This window comes from Panthera pardus, unplaced genomic scaffold (genome assembly GCF_024362965.1).
Source record: "Panthera pardus isolate Hobbes unplaced genomic scaffold, ASM2436296v1 HiC_scaffold_24, whole genome shotgun sequence".
NCBI lineage: Eukaryota > Metazoa > Chordata > Mammalia > Carnivora > Felidae > Panthera > Panthera pardus.
Genome location: NW_026526810.1, coordinates 29,481,065 through 29,505,090, shown reverse-complemented (window position 1 = coordinate 29,505,090; position 24,026 = coordinate 29,481,065). Strand labels below are relative to the sequence as shown.

Here is a 24,026-nt window from a genome sequence, read left to right as displayed (position 1 = left end):
GGTCTCCCCATGGCATCCAGGACTCACGTGGACTACCCAGGAAGAGCAGAAACCAGTCTTCAGTCTGGCTCAGAGGCCTTGGGGGCACCGCCTGCCACCACAGAGCTGAGACTGTCCTCCTGGGAAGAGAGAGCTCGTGACACGTGGAGACTAGTTGCTCAGGGAGAGGTGCTGGCCGTCCAGGGGCTCTGAGGAGTCCGGGGCTGTTGAGTCGGTCCCCGAAGGCTAAGTCGGTCCCCGTAGGCTGGGCAGGGAAGAGCGGTGAAGGCCGGGAATGCACCAGCATGGAACAGGAGTTGGAATTTCTCTTTCTTTCTCTTTCATGGGAACTGTGGAATCTAGAATGTTCCAGTGGAAGGGACAGAGCAATTCCTAGCACTCCCACATCAGACTGGATTTTTGCCAGGTCTATGCTATGGTTTTCATGCTGTATTTTTTTTTAATTGATTCATTATTTTTTAACTTAGCCTTATTAGCAGTAATATCTGTGAAATCGTAGATTTGGCATGCAAGTTATATTATTTCTAACGCAAATTAAAATAAACACGTAACTACTAAAATTTAAAACTTCATCTCTGTACCATGTAAGGGGATCGTGAGTGACCACCTGGGACCCCACTCTGGGCATCGCTGACGTAATCCTGACACGGAATTGATGCCTTGAGAGTGGAGGGGGCTTCCCCAAGATCATGCAGCCAGGAGTGCTGACCAGGCTCCCATCTGGGCTCAGTGCACTTGCCCTCCAGCAGGACTTTGTCGTGACCAGTCCTGCAAACTTGGGCAGGGACCAGAGAAGGCAGATGGAGTGGGTGGCAGTGTGGGCAGAGGCTGGGAGGGAGGGAGGGAGGGAGGGAGGGAGGAGTGGCAAGCAGGGAGAAGGCCCTTGGAATGTGGAGTGACCTGGGCAGTGGAGAAGGTAGGGGTGAGGTGGCTCAGGGAGCGGGTAGGAAGAGGATTTGTTGGCAGGTGAGGAACCTTCCCTGAGATTCCCTGAGATTCTCAGAGATTCTCTTCCCCGAGATTCTCCTTATTGGATCTGAACTCCTTCCTTCAATGAAGAGACCTTTACGGCTGAGCTCCTGGCGTTATTTAAATCAAATGCAAAGTTTTGTTTTCCGGTTCCCAGAGCTGGTATCCTGATTCTGCGGAAGTGCTTCCTTTTGTGTTGACTTCCCTTGGAAATTTCCTGTAAGGATACTACCCTTGCCTCTTTCTGTCCTGAGATGGGGTGGGAGACATCAGGAGATTTGGCAACAAGGGGAAGGCATTGATGATGGCAAAGTTGGGCCAGAAGCATGTTCATTTACACAGCACTGTTGAGCTCCAGCTGCGTGCCAGGCCCCAGCTGGGGACTTGCGTGTGGCCCGTCGCACGTAGAGACATGTCCACCAAGAGCACTCCTATGTGGGCTCCATCTGTGATGATGCCCATTTATAGGGCTTTCCCCTAGGAGGCGCCATCTTGTAGCGAAGCTGGACTCCGCTGTGGGCTGCCCACTCAGTCTTCTACGCATCTATTCGTGCACATCTGCGTTCTTGGCTGCATGGCACGGGACACGCATGTAGTAGGGGCCAGCTGGTTGGTCGGTTGGAGCCTGTGTCATCAATGGTGGGTAGCGAGGGGCTGGGAGGGGCACCACTCCCTTGTCTAGAACAGGGGCTCTCAAACTTCAATGTGCCTCTGTCTCACAGTGTGTTTCCTGCAGGTGGGAGGAAAGCTGAATTAAAATGCCAATTTCTGGCCCCAGCCCCCAAATACTGGATTCAGTAGATCTGGACTGGGACCCAGGGGTCAGCATTTCTCACAAATGTTGTACGAGGCTCAGATGATTTTGATACAGGTGATCCTTGGACCACGCGTTGAGAAACCTTGCTCCGAAGGGTAGGCTGGGATAGGAAAGAGTGTCAGGTTGCCAGTCAGGAGACCTGTGTTCAAGGCTCTACTTATTAGCTGTGTGGCCTGGGACAAGTCACTTAACTTCTCTGTGCCTGGTGATGATGGTGAGATATAGGACTAAGAGATTTCTGAGGATGCATTTGTAGATTAGAAGCTCTAGAGAGAACCAGAGGGGGGGATGGTAATGGATGGTTGTGTCTTTGCACCTAAAGGGGGACATCTCCCCCACCCTCCACTTTTGTGGACACCCAGCCTCCTCTGTCTGTACCTCCCATACTGAATTGAGCACCGTCTTTGACATACAAAAGGCAGCCCATACGTGTTTTTGGGTGGATGGTCTGCTCTGTCACATGCCATGTCCCTCGAAAGTGAAAGGACCTTACATCTTGTCTGGAGGGTGTGATGGGAGTGTGTGAAAAGACAAGAAATGTGTGAGTGCCCTCATGCCGGTCTTTGCTATTGCAAGAGTCTGCTATGACAGTAAGTCCTCCAGCATGGGGCAGGGCACACAGGGGGCCCTGCATTCTCGGAGGCCCCTTCCCTTGTCTCCACGTCCCTCCACCCAGTGCCCAGGCCAGGCCCTTCTGGAAGCAGTGACCTGCCTGACCCTTGTCTCTTCTGGTCCCTCACAGATGTCCTGGCGTCCACAATACCGCAGCTCCAAGTTCCGGAACGTCTACGGGAAGGTGGCCAACCGGGAGCACTGCTTCGACGGTATCCCCATCACCAAGAATGTGCACGACAACCACTTCTGTGCTGTCAATGCCCGCTTCCTGGCCATTGTCACCGAGAGCGCGGGAGGTGGCTCCTTCCTGGTCATCCCCCTGGAGCAGGTAGGACCCGCACCTCCCTAGCGCCGGCTGTGGCCCAGAGCAGGGAGAAGCCCTTCTTGGTCACTGTTGAGCCTGTTGCCTCCATTTCCCTCTGCACCACCACCCTCCGCCCCGCCATTTTGCTTCCTCGTCATGTGTCAGGTGGTTGTGCCCTCCCCAGGGTTTTCCTGAGGTTCGCCAGAACAGGTGCAGGCCAGGATCCCGGAGACCTGAGATCTGTTCCCAACACTTCCCCAAAGATTGTTCCCGGAAGCGCTTGGACAAGTCACTTCCCTTCGGATACATGGGGTTCCCGTTAACTGGGGACTGGGACATCGGATCTCTGGGTGACCCCCAAGACCAGGTCCGGCGCTGCCATTGTGTATCCCGGACGCCCTTTTGGTTTGGAGGTGGGCAGGGTGAAGACCCAGCCATAGGCACGTGGGGCTGCTGCAAAAATGACACCCTCATTAAAAAAACATTTCGAGCTCTCTGCTGAGAGGCTGGAAATAATTTATCTTCTCCCTCGTCCCCACTTCCCATCTAAAGGTTTTCCTCCTTCTGTGGCCGCCTTTGTGAATATAGCCAATTAAATCTGCAAAACCCAGATCATGAAATTTTGAAGCTCTGCGTTCAGGCAGAGTCCCTGGAGGCCCGTGGGAGGTCACGCGCCTCAGGGAAAGTGCTCGCTGTCAGTCTCACTTGTTTATGGCTGAGCTCTCCCTCACCGGCCTGACTCATCTCTACTCCCACCCTCCGCCAAACCACTCAGGGGAGGAGCGGAAGGAAGCGTCAGTTCTCAAAATCCGCCGTCAGTTGGCGGTGGAGGATGGATTTTTCCAGTCTCTCCTACCCACGGTAGGAGAACACAGATTTGGGAAAGCCGTAGGCCATGTCCTCCCCCCACTAAAAGGGGCAGCTGCAGTGACACTGAGGACATGGCCCTGGTGGCAGGAAGCCTGGATTCTGGTGGGCTTTGCCACTTGCCAGCCACGCGATCTCAGGCAGGTCACCTAACCTCTCGGCACCTTAGCTTCCCCTAATGGCAAAACGGGGATGCTGAATCCTCCCCCGTGTACGTGCATGATGTTGGCATGGACTGGGATGGTAGGGTACGGAAGCTCTTTGTGGACCACATAGCATAGGAAAGGCGTTTGGGGATTTTCCTGGCAAAATCGTTAGCTCTGCTCACGGACTTTGCCCACAGATGCCCACAACAACTCTTAACACGTTCGGAAGGATTCTGAAACCTAGCTCGTCTCCCCTCTCGAACCAGATGGGCTCAGATCTCCGTCTACTTACGGGACCAGCTAAACTCCAGCCGAAGCAGGTCCCCAGCCACGTTTGGGTTGGTCCCAACTGGGGCTCAAGCCCATTGCTGGCACCCCTGCGATACTCCACAGTATGTGTGGCTTGCAAAGGACAATAGTCAGTGGCTCACACTGTAACAAAAATTAATTCCAGATGTCTTAAAGATCTAAACATTAAAAGAAAAGAGAAAGGAGACAAGACAGAAAAGAAAAAGCTGCAAGTATATTACAGGAAATGGAGAGTATTTTTTTATTATTTTTTTTAACGTTTATTTTTTTGAGAGAAAGAGAGACAGAGTGCAAGCAGGGGAGGGGCAGAGAGAGAGAGGGAGACAGAATCTGAAGCAGGCTCCAGGCTCTGAGTTGTCAGCCACAGAGCCTGACGTGGGGCTCGAACCCACATGTGCGATCATGACCTGAGCCGAAGTCTGATGCTTAACCGGCTGAGCCACCCAGGTGCCCCGGCGAGTATTTTTTTAAATCACGCAATAAGGAAAGGATTTCTAAGCAAGACGAGGATCCCCAAACCATAAAGGAAATGATGAATAGATTGGAACAAAAAAAAATTTTTTTAAGGTAAAGTTTCTGTACTGCAATGAGACAGGTAAGGAAAATTTAAGGCAAGCCACATCACTGATACAGGATTGGTGCTATATAACAGACAACAGATCCATGTTCAGAATAGAGAAGCAGTCCAGAAAAACCAATGAGAAAAAGAACCCAGGCAAACAATATGAAAAGAGGCAAAACCCAGGCAAAAGAAAACGGGCAAACAATATGAAAAAGTAGTTCACAGAAGATGAAAATCAGTCTTTTAACCTACTAAAATAGGAAAAGATATAAAAGTATGATCATCTTTGGTATTTCAAGGCTGTGACAGAACACATTCTTAGTGTACTTGATGTATTTACGTCAAACTTACAGGTAGCTTGGCAATAACCATTAGCATGTAAACACGCATATCCACTGGCCCAGCAATCCCACTTCAGGGAATCCGTCCAACAGAAACAGTCTCAAGTTTACAAAAAAAAAAAAAAAAAAAAAAAAAAAAATGTTTGCAACATTCTTCAGTGCTCGATCTTTTGTACGATTATTTCCTACAGAGAGAAAATTTCTCTCTCAAATTGCTTAAAAGTCTCTAAACTCTTCCTCTCAGTTTCTACAGTGGTACCAACGAGTTTGCTATTGTCAGTGGAAGCACTGGTCTAGAATATGATCAGAATTTGTAAACATTTCAAGGACAGCAGGAAAAACAGGTACTCTGTATGGAGTGTGAGACTCTGGTTGGAGATGACGTATCTGGACACATACGTATGTATTCCACGTACACAGAGCTTTTCAACTTTGTTCCTTCACGTTCTGTGATACGTTGTGTTTAAGGTGACTGATAACGGGCTGGCGGTGACTCACTCTGCCAGTTGGTTTCTGTTGTTTTCTCTGATTTCAGTAAGTTTTCACTCGACAGAAGTGCATGATGGTTCATGCAGCATTTTTATAATAGTAAAGATTGTAAGCAACCTGCAGGTCTATCAATAAAGAAATGTGTGAATGAATTTAGGGGACATCCACATGAAGGGAAGGTCTGCAGCCATCGCAACTGATGATGTAGGGGTGCCTGGCTGGCTCAGTCAGTTACGCATCCGACTCTTGATTTGGGCTCAGGTCATGACTTTGCTGTTCTCGAGTTGGAGCCTTGCATTGGGCTCTGTGCTGACAGCGCAGAGCCTGCCTGGGATTCGGTCTCCTGTTTCCCTCTCTCTCTGCCCCTCCCCTGCTTGCTCTCTCTCCCAAAAACAAACATTATTAAAAAAACTGATGATGTAAAGCAGTTGTGGCCAAGTGCTCAGCTCAGAATCACTTTAAACTTTTTTAAAGTATTGAGGACGCCAAAGAACTTTTACTTAGATGGGCTCTGTCAGTATTTGGCATATTCAAAATAAAAACAAAGGAATTTCAAAAATAGCTATTTGTTCATTCATTTATTTATTTTTATTTTTTTTAAATGTTTACTTATTTTTGAGAGAGAGAGAGACAGAGCTCAAGCAGAGGAGGGGCAGAGAAAGAGGGAGACACAGAATTGAAAGCAGGTTCTAGGCTCTGAGCTGTCAGCACAAAGCCCAATATGGGGCTCGAACCCATGGACCATGAGATCATGACCTGAGCCAAAGTCAGACGCTTAACTGACTGAGCCACTCAGGAGCCCCTAATTCATTTAAAATAACATTAATGAACCCGTTTCACGTTCTCCCAAGAAACATATTTTTATGAAAAATAGCTATTTTCCAAAACACAAAAAATTAATGAGAAGAAAAGCATTGTCTTACCCTTTTGCAAATCTCTTTAAGTTCATCCGGCTTAATAGAAAATTTGCATGTTATATATGTATTTATATTAGATTTGTATATCTGCTCCTGCATTCAGCCTGTTTTAATACCGTGCACACAGCCTCTGGAAAACTCTGCTGTATACTTGTGAGAGAATAGCAGTGAATAAGACACATCTTGTCCTCGTATTATTATAAAAATAGTTTCAACCCAACAGAATCCCTGAAAGTCTTGGGAATCTCCCCAGAACACACTTTGAGAACGGCTGATGCAGGAGAGTGTTTGACGTGAGAAAATTTCATGACCAACTGTTAAGTGAAACGAAAAGGTCAAACATCATTAATCTCATTAGAAAATTTCTATTCCATCCATCTACCGAGCCGGAAAAGACTGGGAGAAGATACACTTGATGTTAATAGGGGTTATCTCTGAGTATTGGGATCTCGAATTCTTTCATTTCCTTCTTTTTCCTTAGCCATAGCTTCTAAATTTGTTTTTAGGGGAACACTTAATGTTTTGTATTTTAGAGAAAAAATAAATAAATAAAAGCAGTTTGTTGGCGGAAAGAGGGAGCCCTTGAGTTCTCAGAGGCGGTAGAGAGGGGCTCCGTTCGGCCCTCCATTATGTTTGTTGCAAATGTTTCCTCCCAGAGTTACACATGCATGTAACTTGCTGGAGAAAATGCTAGCAAGACGGAAGTATCTGCAGTGAGGGTGAGGGGTGTCAGTGGGGTGGGTGGCTGAAGCAACTTTTTGATCTAGGAGGTCCCCTTAGCTTGAGGCAGGACCGAATGAGACCATGGGGATCAGGGTCCATGCCCAGAGAGGAGGTCCTCGGGCATCAGGGCAAATGCCTCCCCTCTTCCGCTTCGTGGGCCAAGCCTGCCAGTCTCCTGCCCACTGTGGTCACGCCGAGCCTGCAGGCCTGGCCCAGCTGGGCTGGGGAGAGGCTTACAGACAATAACAATAATGCCAAGTTCAGAACCCTCTCATTATCTGTCAGCAGTAGAGAGGAGCTGTTCCACGTCGGTCGATTTTCGGAAGAAGGTTCTATTACTTTAGTGCCAGGTTTTCTTTCCCCTCAGTTTGACAGAAATCGCTCTAAAAACAGTTTCCTGAGTTTTTCAGTAGAAACACCGAAAACATTTGGGCCCTTTCTTGGTGGATCCTAATCATGGCTTTGAGCATCAATTATGCGCTGTGGACTCATGAAGGCACACTTTTGTCCCTACTCGGACTGGCTCCAGGCTATTTCCTCCCCCCGCCTCCCCCCAGCAACCAGAAGGCCACAGAACATTGTCTGCTTTTGTAGTTCTTTTCTTATCCACCCCCACCCCCCACATCAGTTATCAGGTGGCCTTCCCATTCCTTTCTTGTCTCTCTGAGAGGCTCAGGCCCAGTGAGAACAGCACTAGCCCGGGAACCCCAAATCCCCGTCCTGAGTGAAACTTCTGAGAGAGAGACCCCAGCCTCTTTGCCTAGGATTTCAGTATTTGTGACTGAAAACTTCTGCGGGGTAGGAAGCGTGGCCACAGCGACTCCAAACAGCGGCAGGGATGATGCCTTGCCTTTGTACAGCACTCTAGCCCAACAACACCTGAAAATCAGTCCTCTTGGGCGGTAGACAGAGCCATCTGCGTTTTACAGATGGGGAAACCGAGGCTGCAGAAACGGGCCTACAGTTGGTCAGCGCAGGAGCTGGACCCGAAACCAGCTTACCAACTTCTGAATCCACACCCCTTTCCACTGCTCAGGACGCTGGTGGGCAGATAAGTTCTGGCTGGCAGATCTTGAAGAAGTGCGTTTGTCTTCCCTGGGGCTCTCGCTCGGGCTGCTGTTGTGAAGGCCGAAGGCTGTTTTTTCCCTAGTTAACATTCTGCCGCCAGCTCTGTCCTCTCTGGAGTGGAATGTTAAGCCGCAGATGGGGGAGCAATCAGCACCCTGATTGCCTGGCACAGCTGGAGGGGCCTTATGAATATTCCAGAGACCAGGCACTGTGCCCAGCGGCCTGATTAACCACTTGGGCCTCCCCAGGTGCACCGCCCCTTTCCTGCTGCAAGCCACCGCCTCCAGATCCCCGGCTGCAGGAAGGCCAAGCTGGAAGCAGAGTTTTTGCTTAGCCAGCTACCTGGTATCCCGAATGACAGCTGGTAGAAAGGCATGAAACCTGGCCTGGACATCAGGAGTCTGCGTCTCCCCGTAACCCAGTGGTTCTCAGTCCCGGCTGCATGCTAGAATCACCTGGGCGGATTTGCAGAGTCTCACGTAACTGCTGCTTTTGAATCTCACCTCAAGTCCCATGATGAACGTAGGGCTATTCTCCCCATTTTAAAGATGAGGAAACAGAGGCTCGGAGAAGTCAAGTGACTCCTTCAAGATCGCACAGCGCACAAGTGGCTGTCCCAGCAGCGGGCCTGCCCACCTTCCAGAGGGTCAGGCAGAGGCGCATCTGGACATGTGCCTTGTATTGTTGCTACCGTTGTTTGAATGTCTCCAAGGATGTCCTTGGACATTAATTCAACGGGTATTTTATGAGCTCCTCTGATTTGCCAATACCATTCGTCCATCCCCGCTGGAGGCCAGGAGAGCCAGGTATTTCCTAGACTCTGTGGGAAGCTTCCTGTCTGAAGGACTGAAGCAACGGTTTCGGTCAGCAGGAAGAGGTGGAGACAAGTGTCCTGGAGCCAGAAACCAGACAAGATACTGTCGTTCCTTCAGTCACTGGGCTTAGACTGATCACCCAGCCCCATGCTGGGCGCTGGGGCACTTGAGTAACATCCATCCTGGTCTCTGAGAGGCTCAGGGGGCATCCACTGGGGATCCAGGCAGGTGGGAGTTTCCTGAGAGGGTCCTACCCATGTATATCTTGCTCAAGGAACCAACTCCGTGGTGCGTGGAGGAAGCTATCAAACGTGCCCGTCTTAACTCCTCCCTGCCAGCCGTTCACGATGATTGGGCATTATCCTCCAGAAACTGGGGCCCTGGTTTAAATTATATTCAGATTTAGCTGCGTATAATGAAAATAACCTGATTCTGGGACTGGGATGCTAGCCTTGGTCTCTAGGTGGGGGTCACTTCTACCCCTTTGTGCAAGTTCTATGCACCTGCCCCCCACTCCATGCCTGCTGAGGGTTAGTGACCTGGTGGCAAAACATTTCCCCCTTGAACTTGGGTCTGGGGTGTTGCATTCTTCACCCCCAATCCCATCAGTGTGGCCTCTCTTGCTTTTTGTCCCGTCTTTGGTGTTCAAGGGTAGGGGGTCTTAACCAGAGCTAAACAACTGCTCCCCATCTTCCCAGCCCCACAAGAGTAAGTGGTAGAGGTGGGCTTGAGCAGGAATGGTAGCAAAACTCCACAAGGTGTCTCAGGGAAGAGAGCAGAGCCCGGAGCAGGAGAGCAACACAGGATGGGCAGCTAAGAGATCAGGCTCTAGAAGCAGGCAGACCTGGCTTGAATCTCTGCCTTGCCACTTAGTTGCCGTGTGACCTTAGGTGAGTCACTTGACCTTCCTGTGCCTTAGTTTTCCCTTCTGCAAAATGATTAGGTTAGGCCACATGCTCTCTCTCGTTCAGTTTAGCTGTCACGCTCTCTTCCCTTCTAACACCGTTTTGTTTGAATATGTCCTCACGAGTGTGCTGCTGGTAGGCTCTGTGCAAAATACAAGAATAGCTCCTTCTCATTCCACAAGACTCAACTCAAATGAGGCCAGTTCCATAAAGCTTTCCCCATCCCAGTACCCACCCAGAGGCATTCTGTGATCATGGTTATTAGGGTACTTCCTAAATGCTTCATTATTTTCTAAATAATTAGTGTATCCATCTATTTTTCCATCTCCTCACCCATCCATCCATCCACCCACCCACCCATCCATCCACCCACCCACCCATCCATCAATCCATCTGCCCATCCATCAATCCATCTGCCCATCCATCAATCCATCTGCCCATCCATCTATCCACCCACTCACCCATCCATCCACCCATCCATCAATCCATCCACCAATCCATCCACCCATCCATCAATCCATCCATCCATCCATCCATCCATCCATTCATCTATCCATCCACCCACCCACCTATCCATCCATCCATCCATCCATCCATCCATCCATCCATCCATTCATCTATCCATCCACCCACCCACCTATCCACCCACCCATCCACCCATCCATCCATCCATCCACCCACCCATCCATCCATCCATCCGTCCATCCATCCATCCATTCATCTATCCATCCACCCACCCACCCATCCACCCATCCATCCATCCATCCACCCACCCATCCACCCATCCATCCATCCATCCATCCACCCATCCATCTATCCATCCATCCATCCACTCATCCATCCATCCATCCATCCATCCATCAATCCATCCATCCATCCATCCATCCATCCATCCATCCATTCGTCTATCCATCCACCCACCCATCTATCCACCCACCCACCCACCGATCCATCCACCCATCCATTCAACAAATGTTTATTGAGCACCTACTACATTTCAGTCACAATTCCAAGACCAGGGATACAGCAGTAAACAAGACCAAGTGTTTGTCAGCATAAAGTTTGCAGTTCAGTTAGTTGCCTAGATTGGACTGAGAGCCCTGAGGGTGAGGAACATGTCTGACTTGTACAGGGCTGCACACAGCTGGTGCTCAGCTAGGGGGCATCGGGCTGACCTGAGGCCAGGTCCCGAGATTCCCGTGCCCCATCTTCCCAGCTGGGGTTTTCTCTTTGCTGATCCTGGGGAACCCCTCTCCTACGGGCCCTAGGGACGAGGTGGTGCCCTGCAGGAGCTTCCCAGCCTGAAGGGGACTGCCCCTCTGTTAAAGACCTTAGAACAGTATTACTGACCCAGCTGCTCTTACTCTGGAACCGACCCCAGAAGTTGGCAGACCAGTTAGCTCCATGACTCACAGTACATTCGACGCCTAATAATAAAAGAAAGGTGAAAAATGAGTGCCCAGCCTGGTGCTGAAGACTAATAAAATCAGACTTTTTGCTCACCCAAAGCCTTTGCTTCCATTCCAGATTTCTGGAACACTCCCTCCCTATCACTCCCCACATCGGCACTGAGCTCCTCAACCCTGCTGGCTCCCGTGGAAAAGCCTCAAATCTCCATCACTGCTCCCTTCTGCAGACAGGTCTCCCCCTCTCCGGGGGGAATTCAGAGAGCCTTTTCCAAATCCATTTTTCAGATCTTTCCTCAATCGGTCTTTGTTCTTCAAGCTGCCTTCCGCTTGGTGCAATTTGCATCTCAAAGCCTGTGACAGCCTGAATGTACAGTAAGTGACTTTGGGGAAAGGGGGGGGGAGAATTGTGCTCTGAGAGAGAAGTCACAACTTCATTCCATTTGTCTGAGGGCCGAGATTGACAGCCTCGCTTTATGTTTTTCCCTTTTTTGGAAGAATGACTGCCTTTTTTTGAGGGAAGTGAAGGCAAGCTCTTAGGCAGACAGGGAAGTGTTGGTCCCTTATTTTAGTTCGCGGTTGTGGGCTGGGACCCCGGGATTTGAGGTACAGGGGACCAGGGAGGCAATCTGACTGGTGGATATCCTGAGAGGTCAAAGAATCTCACCCCTCTGCCTTGGGTCAGGGCCTCTGCTGAACTGTCTCCCTGGCTTCAGTCCTAGCAGAGCCACTGAGGTTGGAAATAATAGGGCCTGGTTCATTAGGACTTTGTGAACTTGGGCCATGGGCCTCACTCCCCCAGAGGCACCAGCCTAGACACCAGACCCCTTTGCCAGCTAGCTGGATCTGCTCCCCACTTTCCTTCTCAGGCCTGGAGGCTCCCACACCTTTAGAAATCAGAGCTCCATCCCTTAGCTGTGAAACCCCGGGCATGTACCCTCTCTGTGCCTCACTTTCTCTATTTGTGATAATACTGATACTTCTCACGGCGCCAGGATGATTAAACAAAATGCTATATAAAGCACTCAGCACATAGCCTGGCACAGTGTGTGCTCTGTAAGTAGGAGCTTGGTGATGACAAGGGCTTTTGCCCACTCCCTCCTCTTCCTCGGTCCACCCAGGCCCAGAAATAGCCCGTGGGCTTCCCAGCCTGCAACCAGCGAGGGGGAGGCTTGTCTCTGGTTGATACAGTCACTGAGCATTGTAGAGAGGAAGGTACTCGCAGCCCAGTCATTTGTGCCCAAAAGGGAACGGGGCTGGGGGTGTGGGGGCACACTGGCGGGACTGCTGGGAATGCCCAGAGGAAGGGGAACTTGGGGAGGGGCCTGGGGGCATTTTGGCACCTGATCATGCCCTTCTGTAGTCAGCCTGCCTGCTTATCGGAGCCCCCCGTCTGCCAGGGTTAAATGAGATAAGGCATGTGGAGGTTTACCGTGACGGCTGGTATACAGCAAGGACTCAATAAACTGAGCTATACCTCGTGTATTGTTAACTACCAAAACACGCTTTGTTTCACATCATGGGGAGAAGAGGTGCTGGGGATTGGGACAGGGGGCTCTCTGGAGTCTGGCTGGCTCAGATCCAAGGCACAGGACCTCTGGGTGGGTGTGAGTTTGAGATTCTGTGCTCTGAGCCGGCCTGAGGCCTCACAGCCCTCCCAGCCGCCCCTCCTCACCCCCCTCCCCAGTGCCCCAATTCCAGCCTCACGTTGACACATTATCAGGGTCGGAGGAGCCTCCAGTGATCACATGTTCTCACACCTCCCTGTACCCATGAGAAATCCTGGCCCCAAAGAGAAGTGTCTTCCCAGGGCTGCAGGGCGTGCCCAGATGCCCTCGGGGCTCTTTCCCAGGGGTTCTTGCCCTCAGCCCCTGGCCAGAGTCCCAAATCAGACCTACCGAGGTGTTGGTGGTGACAGTGGCTCCCCTCCAACCCACGGGATTCGCATTTGGTTAAGGTTAGGGTAAGATTTAAGGAGACCAAATCCTTGAGACCCAGAGGAATGTGCATGAGATCTGTTCACCGGAAGGGCCTTCCCCAAGCCCTCGAGAGACACTTGCCTGCTCTGTGAGGCGTGAAGCCACGAGGCCTCAGCGTCTGCAGCTCCCGCCTCCTGTGTCCACGGACTCCGGACGCTTCAGGGAGCAGAAGTGATATAGGGGACGGGAGGGGCATGGTAGGGATGGCCGTGCTTAAAACCCTGCATTTTATAGATGGAGACACAGTGGCCCAGAGAGGGCGAGGGACTTGGTCAAGGCGGCACAGCTAGTGGGTGCCCCCACGTGTCAGACGATCAGCTGGGGCCCCAAATCCTTCAGAACCTCATCTCCTCACTGCTCCCTGTCCCCCCTCCCCCAAGAGAAGCACCCAGGCAACAGCAACACCCCAGGGACTTTCTGTGAGAAGCTTCCGTCTGCCCGGACAGGGAGGCAGAACGCCCAGTGATGAGGCATGAAGGTTCTGACGTCCGTGGGCCTGGACTCCACCATTTACTAGCCATGTGCTTTGGGCAAGTTACCTCCTATTCTGTGCCTCTGTTTCCCCAGCTGTAAAATGGAAGACACGCTGAGTCTCAACCCAGAGGCCCTCCTGAGGATTCAGTGAGATGACACAGAAAGCCTCAGAGGGTGCCCGGTATAGGGCGTGCCCGCGGGCTCCCCACGTAGGGTGCCAGCCCCCTTCCCTCTGGTTTACTCCTTGATCTCGAGTGACTCCGGCCCCAATCTTAGTCTCCTGAGGTAATAGATATAGCACGAGAGTTTTCAAACTTTAGTTCTTAACACTGGAACATGCTGTGCAAATAAACCAGGTTCTTAACGGTAAGGGCGGGGGGCGGGGGGGGGGGGCAATCTGGATAAGCCCATGGACCCCTTCAGAGAATAACATTTTTTTTTTAACATTTATTTATTTTTGAGACAGAGAGAGACAGAGCATGAACGGGGGAGGGTCAGAGAGAGAGGGAGACACAGAATCTGAAACAGGCTCCGGGCTCTTAGCTGTCAGCACAGAGCCCGACTCGGGGCTCCAACTCACGGACCGCGAAATCACGACCTGAGCCGAAGTCAGCCGCTTAACCGACTGAGCCACCCAGGCGCCCTGAGAATAACATTTTTAATTACACAAACTAGGATTAGAAAAGAAACCAACAGTACTGACATATAGTTACCAAAATGTATACCAGAACTATGACATAGGAGGATATGTGCTTTTATATTAAGTGTAACACATTAATTAATGTATATTAAATAACACATTAAATAATGTAGATTAAATATAACACATTAAATAACATGGCCAAGGGGAGCACCTCATAAGTGCTGTAATTTCACAGTAGTGCTGAATGTAAGCATTATGTGGGGACAACAGTAGCAGAATATGATGTGATCTGAAAACATCTGTGATTAGTGATGAAAAAGTTACAGGTTCGGCTATGCTTGCTGGGCTTTGTTGCCTACATTTGTAAACAAAGGAAATAACAAATTGCAGTCCGAAGCTGGTGACATTTCTCTCCTGTCCAAGCTCACAGACCTACGGGGTCTGTGGACCCAGATAAAGACCCCCGAGATAAAGTCAGAGGTGGAAGTTCATTGTATAAAATCAGGACAAGTTGGGGCGCCTGGGTGGCTCAGTCGGTTAAGCGTCCGACTTCGGCTCAGGTCATGATCTCGCGGTCCGTGAGTTCGAGCCCCACATCGGGCTCTGTGCTGACAGCTCAGAGCCTGGAGCCTGTTTTGGATTCTGTGTCTCCCTCTCTCTGACCCTCCCCCGTTCATGCTCTGTCTCTCTCTGTCTCAAAAATAAATAAACGTTGAAAAAACAATTTTTTTAAAATAAAAAAAATAAAATCAGGACGAGTAGAATTGCTCTGGTGAAAGCTTGGTGGGGGAATGGAATGGAACCTGCCTGAGCCCCCCTGACCCCTAAATCCTAAGCTTTGCTGGCAGTGAGGAAGCCTGACTTCTCTGCCTGGTTCCTTGTGAGCTTGGACAGGTCTCTTTGTGTTGCTGGGCCTCAGTTTCCCCATCTGTAAAATGAGCCGTTGCACCCATTGTTCTCTAAGATCTTGTCCAGCCCTGTGGTTCGGAGAGTCACGCTTCTCCCCGCTACTCCGGCCGCCGCCACCCCCAGAGACAAAGGCCTCAGAAGTGTGGGTCTGCAGGAGCCCTGGACCAGAGAGAGGGAACAGCTGGGGCCAGGCTGGCCAGCTCCCAATTGTTCAAGGCAGGAGGAGGAGGAGACGCGTGGTGCTCTCCAAAGCGACAGCTGGGTGAGCCTGGCTGGGGGCCTCGTCCTCGCCTGCCATCTGTGCCTCCTTCCTGCAGTCCGCCAGCGGGGGGGCGGGTGGGGGTGCGGATGGGGCCCGAGGCCAGGCAGCAACCTGGCTGGGAGGAGGAGGGGCCGCCTGAGAAAGAGCCAGGGTAGAACACCGTTGCCTATTCTCTTTCCACCCTCCTTTTTCCCACCCTGGTGGCAGAGAGTCCCGGACGGGGGAAGATGCACAGGCCTGGGTCCAGTTAGGTTACGTAATGGCTGTGTGACCTCTGACAAGTTACTTAACCTCTCTGAGCTTCACTTTCTTCCTTTGTCCAACAGACATCGTTCTTAAAAATCATTCCTGGGTATCTGAATGAGATTTAAATGATACGGGGTAGATGAGGTACCCCCCCCCCCCCACAGTGCTGACAGAGATATAGCACTGTGGGCTCAGGGCTATAAGCTGTCCCGAGAGCACTTGCACCTGAACCAGTGAGAGCACCTGCTGGCCAGAATGCAGCTTTGGGGCCAGGATGAGGCTCTGGGCAAAGGTCTGTAAAACACTCTCATGGTCCCCAGGCATTCGGGACTTCGTTCCAGCTCTTCCCCACTCGGGACTGCCCTTACTCACCAATACCTGCAAACAGAAAGTCTTACCCATTTAGAATAACATCAGTTTCTAAATAAGTATTTCTTTTCGGGGAGTAAAACCTTCACGGAGCTTAAACTTCAAGAGCAATCAGAAGACGGAGAGTGAAAAGTCTGCCCGAGAGTCTCGTGAGCCGAAGTGGTTTAACAGGGCACGGAAAGCAGAAATTTATAAAAACAACGGACAAATTGGACTTCATCAAAATGAAAAACTTTTGCTCATCGAAAGATACCATTAAGAACAAAATGATGAAAAATAAGTGAATGTTTAACAACAACAAAAAAGATACCATTAAGAAAGCGAAAAGGCAAGGGCACCTGGGTGGCTCAGTTGGTTATGTGTCAGACTTTGGCTCAGGTCATGATCTCACGGTTTGTGGGTTCGAGCCCCGCGTCGGGCTCTGTGCTGACAGTGTGAAGCCTGCTTTGAATTCTCTGTCTCCCTCTCTCTCTACCCCTCTGCCACTCTCTCTAATAAATAAGTAAACATTTAAATAAAAACTAGGGGTGCCTGGGTGGCTCAGTTAAGCATCCGACTTCGGCTAAGGCCTTGATCTTGTGGTTCTTGAGTTCAAGCCCCATGTCAGGCTCTGTGCTGACAGCTCAGAGCCTGGAGCCTGCTTCGGGTTCTGTGTCTCCCTCTCTCTCTCTCTCCCCCTCCCCCCACCCCCCCAAAATAAATAAACATTAAAAAAAATTATAAAAAAATTTTTTAAATAAAAAATAAAATTCTTAAAACAAAAAAAAAAGTGAAAAGGCAAACCACAGACATGGGAGCAATACGTACGGTGAGTATTCCTCACAAAGGACTGGTATCCATAATCTACGACTGCGTTCAAAATGGGCGAAGAAAGAAAGGCAAGACTTAAATGAGCGTCATGTAAAAGTGAATATCCAGAAAGGCCAATAAGCCTATGAAGAGGTGTCCATCAGCAGGATAAACAAATCGTGGTAGATTCAGGAAATGGAATAATACACAGCAGTAAGAAGGAGTATCTACTGATACCCACAGCAGCATGATGGATCTTTAAAATACATTGATCAGAAAAAGCCATACACAGAACAGTCCACATCATATGATTCTACTTACTGGAAGTTCAGGACGAGGCGAAAATGATTTACGCTGACAGACGTGAGAAGAGAGGTTGCATTTGGGGTTGGCATGAAAAGACTTTTAGGGTGATGGAAATGTTCTGTGTCTTCATTGTAGTGGTAGTTACACGAGTGTGTACGTATATAGAAATGCAATGAGCTGTGTAGAGAAGATCTCTGCCTTTTATTGCATGTAAATATTCCTTAGTTAAGAATTTCACATTAGCGGGAAAGGGCAGGTGCTTTTGAAATTTCGATAGATATTGGCACAATTGTCTCCCGCTGAGGTTGTAACGGTTTACGTTCTCACCAGCAAAGTGTAAGTGTGCCTGTTTCCTTGCCCCCTTAAAACTGGAGTGTTGGCATACTTTTAAAGTTTTTTGCTAAGGTGATGTGTGGGAAACTTTTCTCAGAGTGGTTTCCAGTAGCATTCTATTAAAAATGAAGTTGAAATATCTTTACGTGTTTAAAATCTATCTGCAGTTTCTTTTGGTGGGAATCGTCTATGCATTTCCTTCATCTGTTTTTCTAAAAGGTCATGGATTCTTTTATCGATTAAGTTATTTGTATATTAGGGAAATTAGCCCTTTTGGGGGATAGGAGTTGCAGCTATATCTCTCAAATGGTGTTGCTGTAATGCAGGTTTCTTGTTTTAAATCTCAAGAGGTCTAATTTGCCAGTCTCTTCTTTTATGGCTTCTGGATCTTGGGCCATGGTTGGAAAAGCCTTCCCTTCTCCAAGGTTATACAATAGTTTCCCTCCATGCCTCCCAGTACTTTTACAATTTCATCTTTATATTTAAATCTATATTTAAATTTACCTTGGTGGGGGCACCTGGGTGGCTCAGTCCCTTGATTTCGGCTCAGGTTGTGATGTCACGGTCATGGGATTGAGCCCTGTGTTGGGCTCTGCACTAACAGCCTGGAGCCTGCTTGGGATGCTTTCTCTCCCTCCCTCTCTCTCTGCCCCTCCCCCACTCATGCTCTCTCTCTCTCTCCCTCTCAAAATCAATAAACTTAAAAAAATAATAATAAATTTGCCTTGTTTGTGAAGTATGAGGTGTAGACTCATCTTAATTTTTTTTTCCCATCTGGTTGTGTTCATACCACTTAGTGAGTCATCCATATTTCAGATCATCTGATTGGAGCTGCAGTCTTTGCTACATTCTACATTTCTGTATGTGTTTGGGCTTATTTAGGGACCGTCCAATCTTTTCCACTGCATAGGATAAATTAGAGAGAGTGGACAACCTTACGATGTTGAGTCTGTGTTTGTAGTTTGCTTGTTCTAGTCCTTTGTGCCCTTTTGTAGTAAGTTAAAATTTTCCTTCAGATAGATCTCTGCATTTCTTGCCATCTGTATTGACTGTTTTGCTGTTGGTCTTGTATATGGGGCCCTTTTTTCCATTATATGGTGCAAACTGGTGACTGCATATTAGAAAGCCATTGGTTGCTTTCTTAAAAAAGTTCATTTTTTATCTCGCCATGTTACTAAATTTACTGATTGTTTATGGTACTTTCTCAGGATATTCTCTCAGGTATCCTAAAGATATTATCTTCTCATTTGCAAGTAGTAATAGTTTCACCTCTTTACTTATAATTTTCTAGCAACTTTTTCTTTTCTAATTGCATGGGCTAGCACCTCTAGGAAAGTGTTAAGCAAATAGTAGTACTTTATTCCTAACTTTGATGAACCTACATCACATGTTTACCCATTAAATACTTTGAGTTGAGATGGGTGCCTGGGTGGCTCTGTCGATTAGGCGTCCCACTTTGGCTCAGGTCATGATCTCACAGTTTGGGAGTTTGAGCCCCGCATCATGCTCTCTGCTGTCAGGGCAGAGCTCGCTTTGGATCTTCTGCCTCCCTCTCTCTTCTCCTCCCCTGTTCTCTCTCTCTCCCTCTCTCTCTCAAAAATAAATTAAATAAATAAATAAATAAATACTTTGAACTGAGGAAGATAGCTTTTTTCCACCAACATTTTATTATGAAGCTTTACAAACATACCTTAAAGTTTGAATAGTTTTGCAGTGAACACCACCCATATTCTACTATCAACAGCATACTGTATTGGCCAATGCTGGGTGCTCTATTTGTTTGAGGCAGAGAAGGGTCTTCAGACAGAGACTTCCTTGGAGACATGTTGTGTAGTTGGCAGAGGACCTGGCTCACGTTGTGCCATCAGATGATGCTTAAATGTACAAATACCGAGAGTCAGGCCCCAGGCCACTTAGTGCCCTGCCCGAGGTGTCACATAGGCGTCAGAAGTCGAGGGGAGCCCAGATTTCAGGACATGAAGCGGGTGAGGCGATGCTCAGCTCCCCCAGCCCCTTGCCCCTGTGTTCTGAGCTTCCACAGGACCCAGGGATCATGGAGCGCATTTCTAAGAGACACCCTCTTTCCTGACAGCTGGGGGGGATTTCCTTTCTTCCTTCCTTTCTCCGTCTCCGCCTCCTGCCTAGCGGACCCCTCCTAGCAGAGCCCCAGACAAAGAAAGGGAAGCGGCCTGAGAAGGTATTTCCCTCCTTCTCCGGGTGACCTCTTCCTGGACAGCTGGACTGGGCAACAAGGCGAGGGTGTGGGGGCCCGGGGTCTGGGCACGAGGAAGGAAAGGGCCAAGGTAACTGCCTCTCTCACCCCTGTGGTGGACAGGAGACCTCTGCACTGTCATTTTTCTTTGTATATTGCAGTCACCTCCTTCAGTTAAAAGCAATTAATTAATTAATTTTATCTATATATTTTTATGTGTAATACACACACACACACACACACAGCCGCATAGTCAGATAGACTTGAGTTCAAATCTTGGCATTGCCAGGAATAAGCTGTGTGACCTTGGGCAAGTTATGGTTCTCACTCCTCCTTGGGGCAGTGGAAGGACCAGTCTGCTTCTGTCAGAGGAAGGCCCATGGCAGACGGGCACTGGGTGTCCCTGTCCCCAACCTCATCTCTGCCGACTCTCCCTCACTTGCAGGGGCCCTCTTCCACTCTGAAAGCTCCCAGGGTCTCCCCTCTCTTTCCGGGCTAAGCTCACACCTGCCCTGGCTCCACGGGATCTCCCCCGCCCCCCACATGCACCCCTCCATCCCACCCCTGAGCTGGTCCTGGTCTTACCCACCCTTGTGCCCTTTTTCCTGCTCGCGGTCCTCCCCCCACGGCTCTGGGGCACCCCCTGGGGGAAGCCCCCCGGGACTACCATGTTTCTCCCTCTGGTCTGCCACCAGATTCTGCTCACACCGTGCCTACCACGTGGCTGGCCTCACTCTGTTTTCACACCTGTTCCTGCTACACCCACTGGGCTCCTCGAGACCAGGGACAATGCCCTCCCATCCTTCTGTTCCAACACCCAGGATTCCACCAGGATACTGGGCCAGGATCTTTTAGGACCAAGAAACGTTTTGAGGTACGGGGTGGTGACAAATGTTGGCCACGGCCCGCAGTCTTCTGGACTACAAGCTTTGAATTTAAGGCCCTGAGGGGGGGTAGTGAGACCCTGTGGATAAGACTGAGGCTTCTGACAGACCCCAGCTCAGCCACCTGCAGCCATTCTCCCACATGAAAGAGCAGCCTGGTTGGGCATCTGGGAGCAGTATCCTGTGAACTTAGCATCACGCAACAGGGTTTGCCCTGGGCATCTCGGCTCACCCACAAGCCCCTTCTCGGCCTCAGTTTGCCCCATCCATGAGGTGGGAGGGTGCACTAGAGACCGCGGTAATGTGGGCACCGCCTCGTGCTGGAGGAATACAGAAAGAGCTAGTTCTGTATGTGCTAGGAGGCAGTTGCTGGGAAGGGGGAGCGAATTCAGACCAGTTAGCTCCATTTCTGTAGGAAGAATTGGAATATGTGGCCATGAAGTCAGGAGCTTTGGGGCTTAGAATTCAGCTCGGATTCAGCTACTTCCTAGCTAAGCTACTAGACCCTAAAGCCTTGGTTTCTTACTTCTAAACTAGAGGCAATAAATCCTACCTGACAGGGGTGTTGTAAGAACAACAATTGCTACACCTGTTGAGGACATACAATGGGCCAGGGACTGCTCCTTGTCTTATTGGAGTGCTCACAGCAGCCCCATGAAACAGGGGCTGCCCCGTGTTACAGATGAGGAAACTGAGGCACAGGATAGCTGGGTAACTCCGCCGAAGTCACACAGCTGGAAAGTGATAGAGCCAGAAGAAACCAGAATGACACAGACCAAGAGGTCAGCAGTCCTTGGTGTATACCAAGCCTCGGTCAGCATCACGACCTGGGGCTTCTGCTCCCCTGATTACACACATTTAGCAATCTGCAGGATGCTGGTGGGGGGAGGGGCATGGAGGGAGAGCAGGAAAGGGAGCTCCAAGAGATCAGAGAAGCTTCTGGATCATGCAAACAGTATAGACAGGTGTACAGACAAGGTTTCTGTTCTCAGGAGCTGTGTGGGCCAGTCAAGGAGACAAACAATAAACAAGGAAACAAACCAGTCGTTGAGGTTATTTCATACACAGTAGGTGCTGTGAAAAAAGCCCAACTCAGTGATGTGATAGAGACTTGGGAGGGACATATTAGATAAGATAGTCAAGAAAGACCTCTCTGAAAACTTGGATGGAAAGGAGTCAGTTATGTAAAGTCCACATGGAAGAGTGTCTTAGCAGGAGGGAACAGCGTGTGCTAAGGCTCAAGGCAGCAAATAAGGCCAATATAGGGGAGGCATCATGGGTGATCAGGAGAGCAGAAATGCAGAAGAGATGAACAGTTAGGCAGGGGCTAGATTATCCAGGACCTGGAGATCATACTAAAGAGTTTGAGTTTTTACCTCGGTGCAGTGGAAGCCATTCAAGCTCAAGGTTACTCTGCTTGAGCTAAACAAAGAAATACACATAAATACACATCCCTTAGAAAACCTGAGACAGGATTTGACCTTGAGAAGCAGGGCATCTTGTTCACATTTGGACCATGGTTTATTTGCTGGCACGTTTGTCTATCTGCACATGGGGAGGCTTCCTGATGAGAATGGTTACAGGACCTCTCTCTGGCCAGGGCAGAGTGGGGGTGGCTGTGAAGAGCTTGGTAGACTTTTCTCACCCAGTAGGTGGGATGTGTTCTCTGAAAGAAATGGCAGGGCTTTGCATAAACGCGGGAGCGGGCCAGAGCCAGGAGAGCTAGCAAGAAACCCAGTCCCGCGGTTGCCCCTGACTTTTGGTGCATCACTGGGTGGCCCCATTTTCTTGGAGAGCAGTGCGCAAGGCTGTCTCTTAGCTTGCTCTGATTTGATGCCCCTGGGCCAGAAATAAACATGAACTTACTGGAGAGATCATTCCAGGGTGGTTTGAGGGCTCCATAAAGAAATCCCTGACAGTGTCCTGCTGATAAAAAGGTTGTTTTGTTATAGATAACCAACCATGTCGGGAACTGGATAGGGACCAAGAAGGCAAAGTAGAAACATTTAGAATCATTAGTTTTGTATTCGTTTTCTAGTGTTGCATAACGAATGACTGCCAAACTTAGCTGGGTAGATCTGGCCCAGGATCTCTCATGAGGCTGCCGTTCGTTTGTCTGCTGGGCTGCACTCAACTGAAGGCTCGACTGGGGGCACGTAGGCTTCCGGGCTCACTCACAGAGCTGTTGGCAGGAGGCCCTAATTCCTTGCCACCTGGGTCTCTGCGGAGGCTAAATGTCCTCACCCATGGCCGCTGGCTTCCCCTGAGAGGAGATCCAAGAGAGGAGGGCCCGAGGCAGAAACCACAGGCTTTTATAGTTCTCACCACATTCCATTAGCGTCACAGACCAACCCTGGTAAAATGTGGGAGGGGACTACGGGAGTCATGTCTACCAGGAACTAGAGACTGCAGGGCACCACCTTGGAGGCTGCCTCCCACCACATCCCACGGTTAAAATGCTTTACGGGATCAGGTAGTGTTCTGAGGGGGGACAGGGATGGGGCATAGGCTGATGCGTCAGCTCACAGGAATCTGACCATGCCGGACTTTTTCAGCAGCCCAGGAAAGCGTGATGGGCAATTCACAGAAACAGTGAACAGGGAGGGATGAAAGCACTCTACTCCACTTATTCACTGAGTGCAGCTTGGAGAAGACTTACACCCCAAATAATAGGATTTTCCCCGGGGATAACAGAACGACTTGATCATTTGGAGTGTGTGTGTGTGTGTGAGAGAGAGAGAGAGAGAGAGAGAGAGAGAACTTGTTGAACGTCTTCAAGTTGACCTCTTTGAGTACGTGTAACCTCATAGTCCTGACTCAGGAGAAACCACAGATGATGCAGTGGCTCAGCTTTGGAAGTGAGAGGAAGCAGCATCACCAGAACCAGGAAGAATGCTGGTCCGGGACAAAGGGGCCTGGGGGGGAGGGAGAAAGAGAATAAGATCAATCAAGGCAAGAAGCCAGGCCCTCCGGGTTCTGAGGTGGGGACCTGCCACCCACAAACCCATCCTTCCCGCTCCCCACCGAGTGGCCAGGCATTCTGGGGCCACAGGTGGAATGTGAGCTCAGTGACCTGCGGCTTGGGTCAGATGGGTTAGTGGAAGGTGTCGGGGTGGCCTGGGGTGACAGTGAGCTCAGGTGGAGGTGGCTGAGAATACACAGCAGCCAGGGGAACCCAAACCCCGAGGGAAAGGGGCTAAGAACAGGCTGTGGCTTGGAGGGTGGTGAAGGAGTGTTGGGAGCCACTGTGAGTGCGGGAAATCCCAGCCAAGAGGCGGGGGGTGCAGGGTCCCCTCTTCTGCCCTTCAGCAGGAACTCTTAAAGGGGTGTCATTGGAAATGTCAGAATTGGAAAGAAGAGCTTCAGG

At 49.9% G+C, this 24,026-nt stretch overlaps 1 protein-coding gene across 3 annotated transcripts in view; it reads left to right on the top strand.

The window, feature by feature from the left end:
- Window positions 1-24,026, top strand: part of CORO2B (coronin 2B) — a 132,420-nt gene that overhangs the window by 66,771 nt on the left and 41,623 nt on the right. For 2 of the 3 annotated variants that reach the window (XM_019441653.2, XM_053888918.1), the window contains one exon: window positions 2,529-2,729. In XM_019441653.2, coding sequence (XP_019297198.1) covers window positions 2,529-2,729 — 201 coding nt within the window. Of the gene's footprint in view, window positions 1-2,528; window positions 2,730-20,470; window positions 20,650-24,026 lie in introns of all 3 variants that reach the window. The other variant, XM_019441652.2, reaches the window with a different exon arrangement.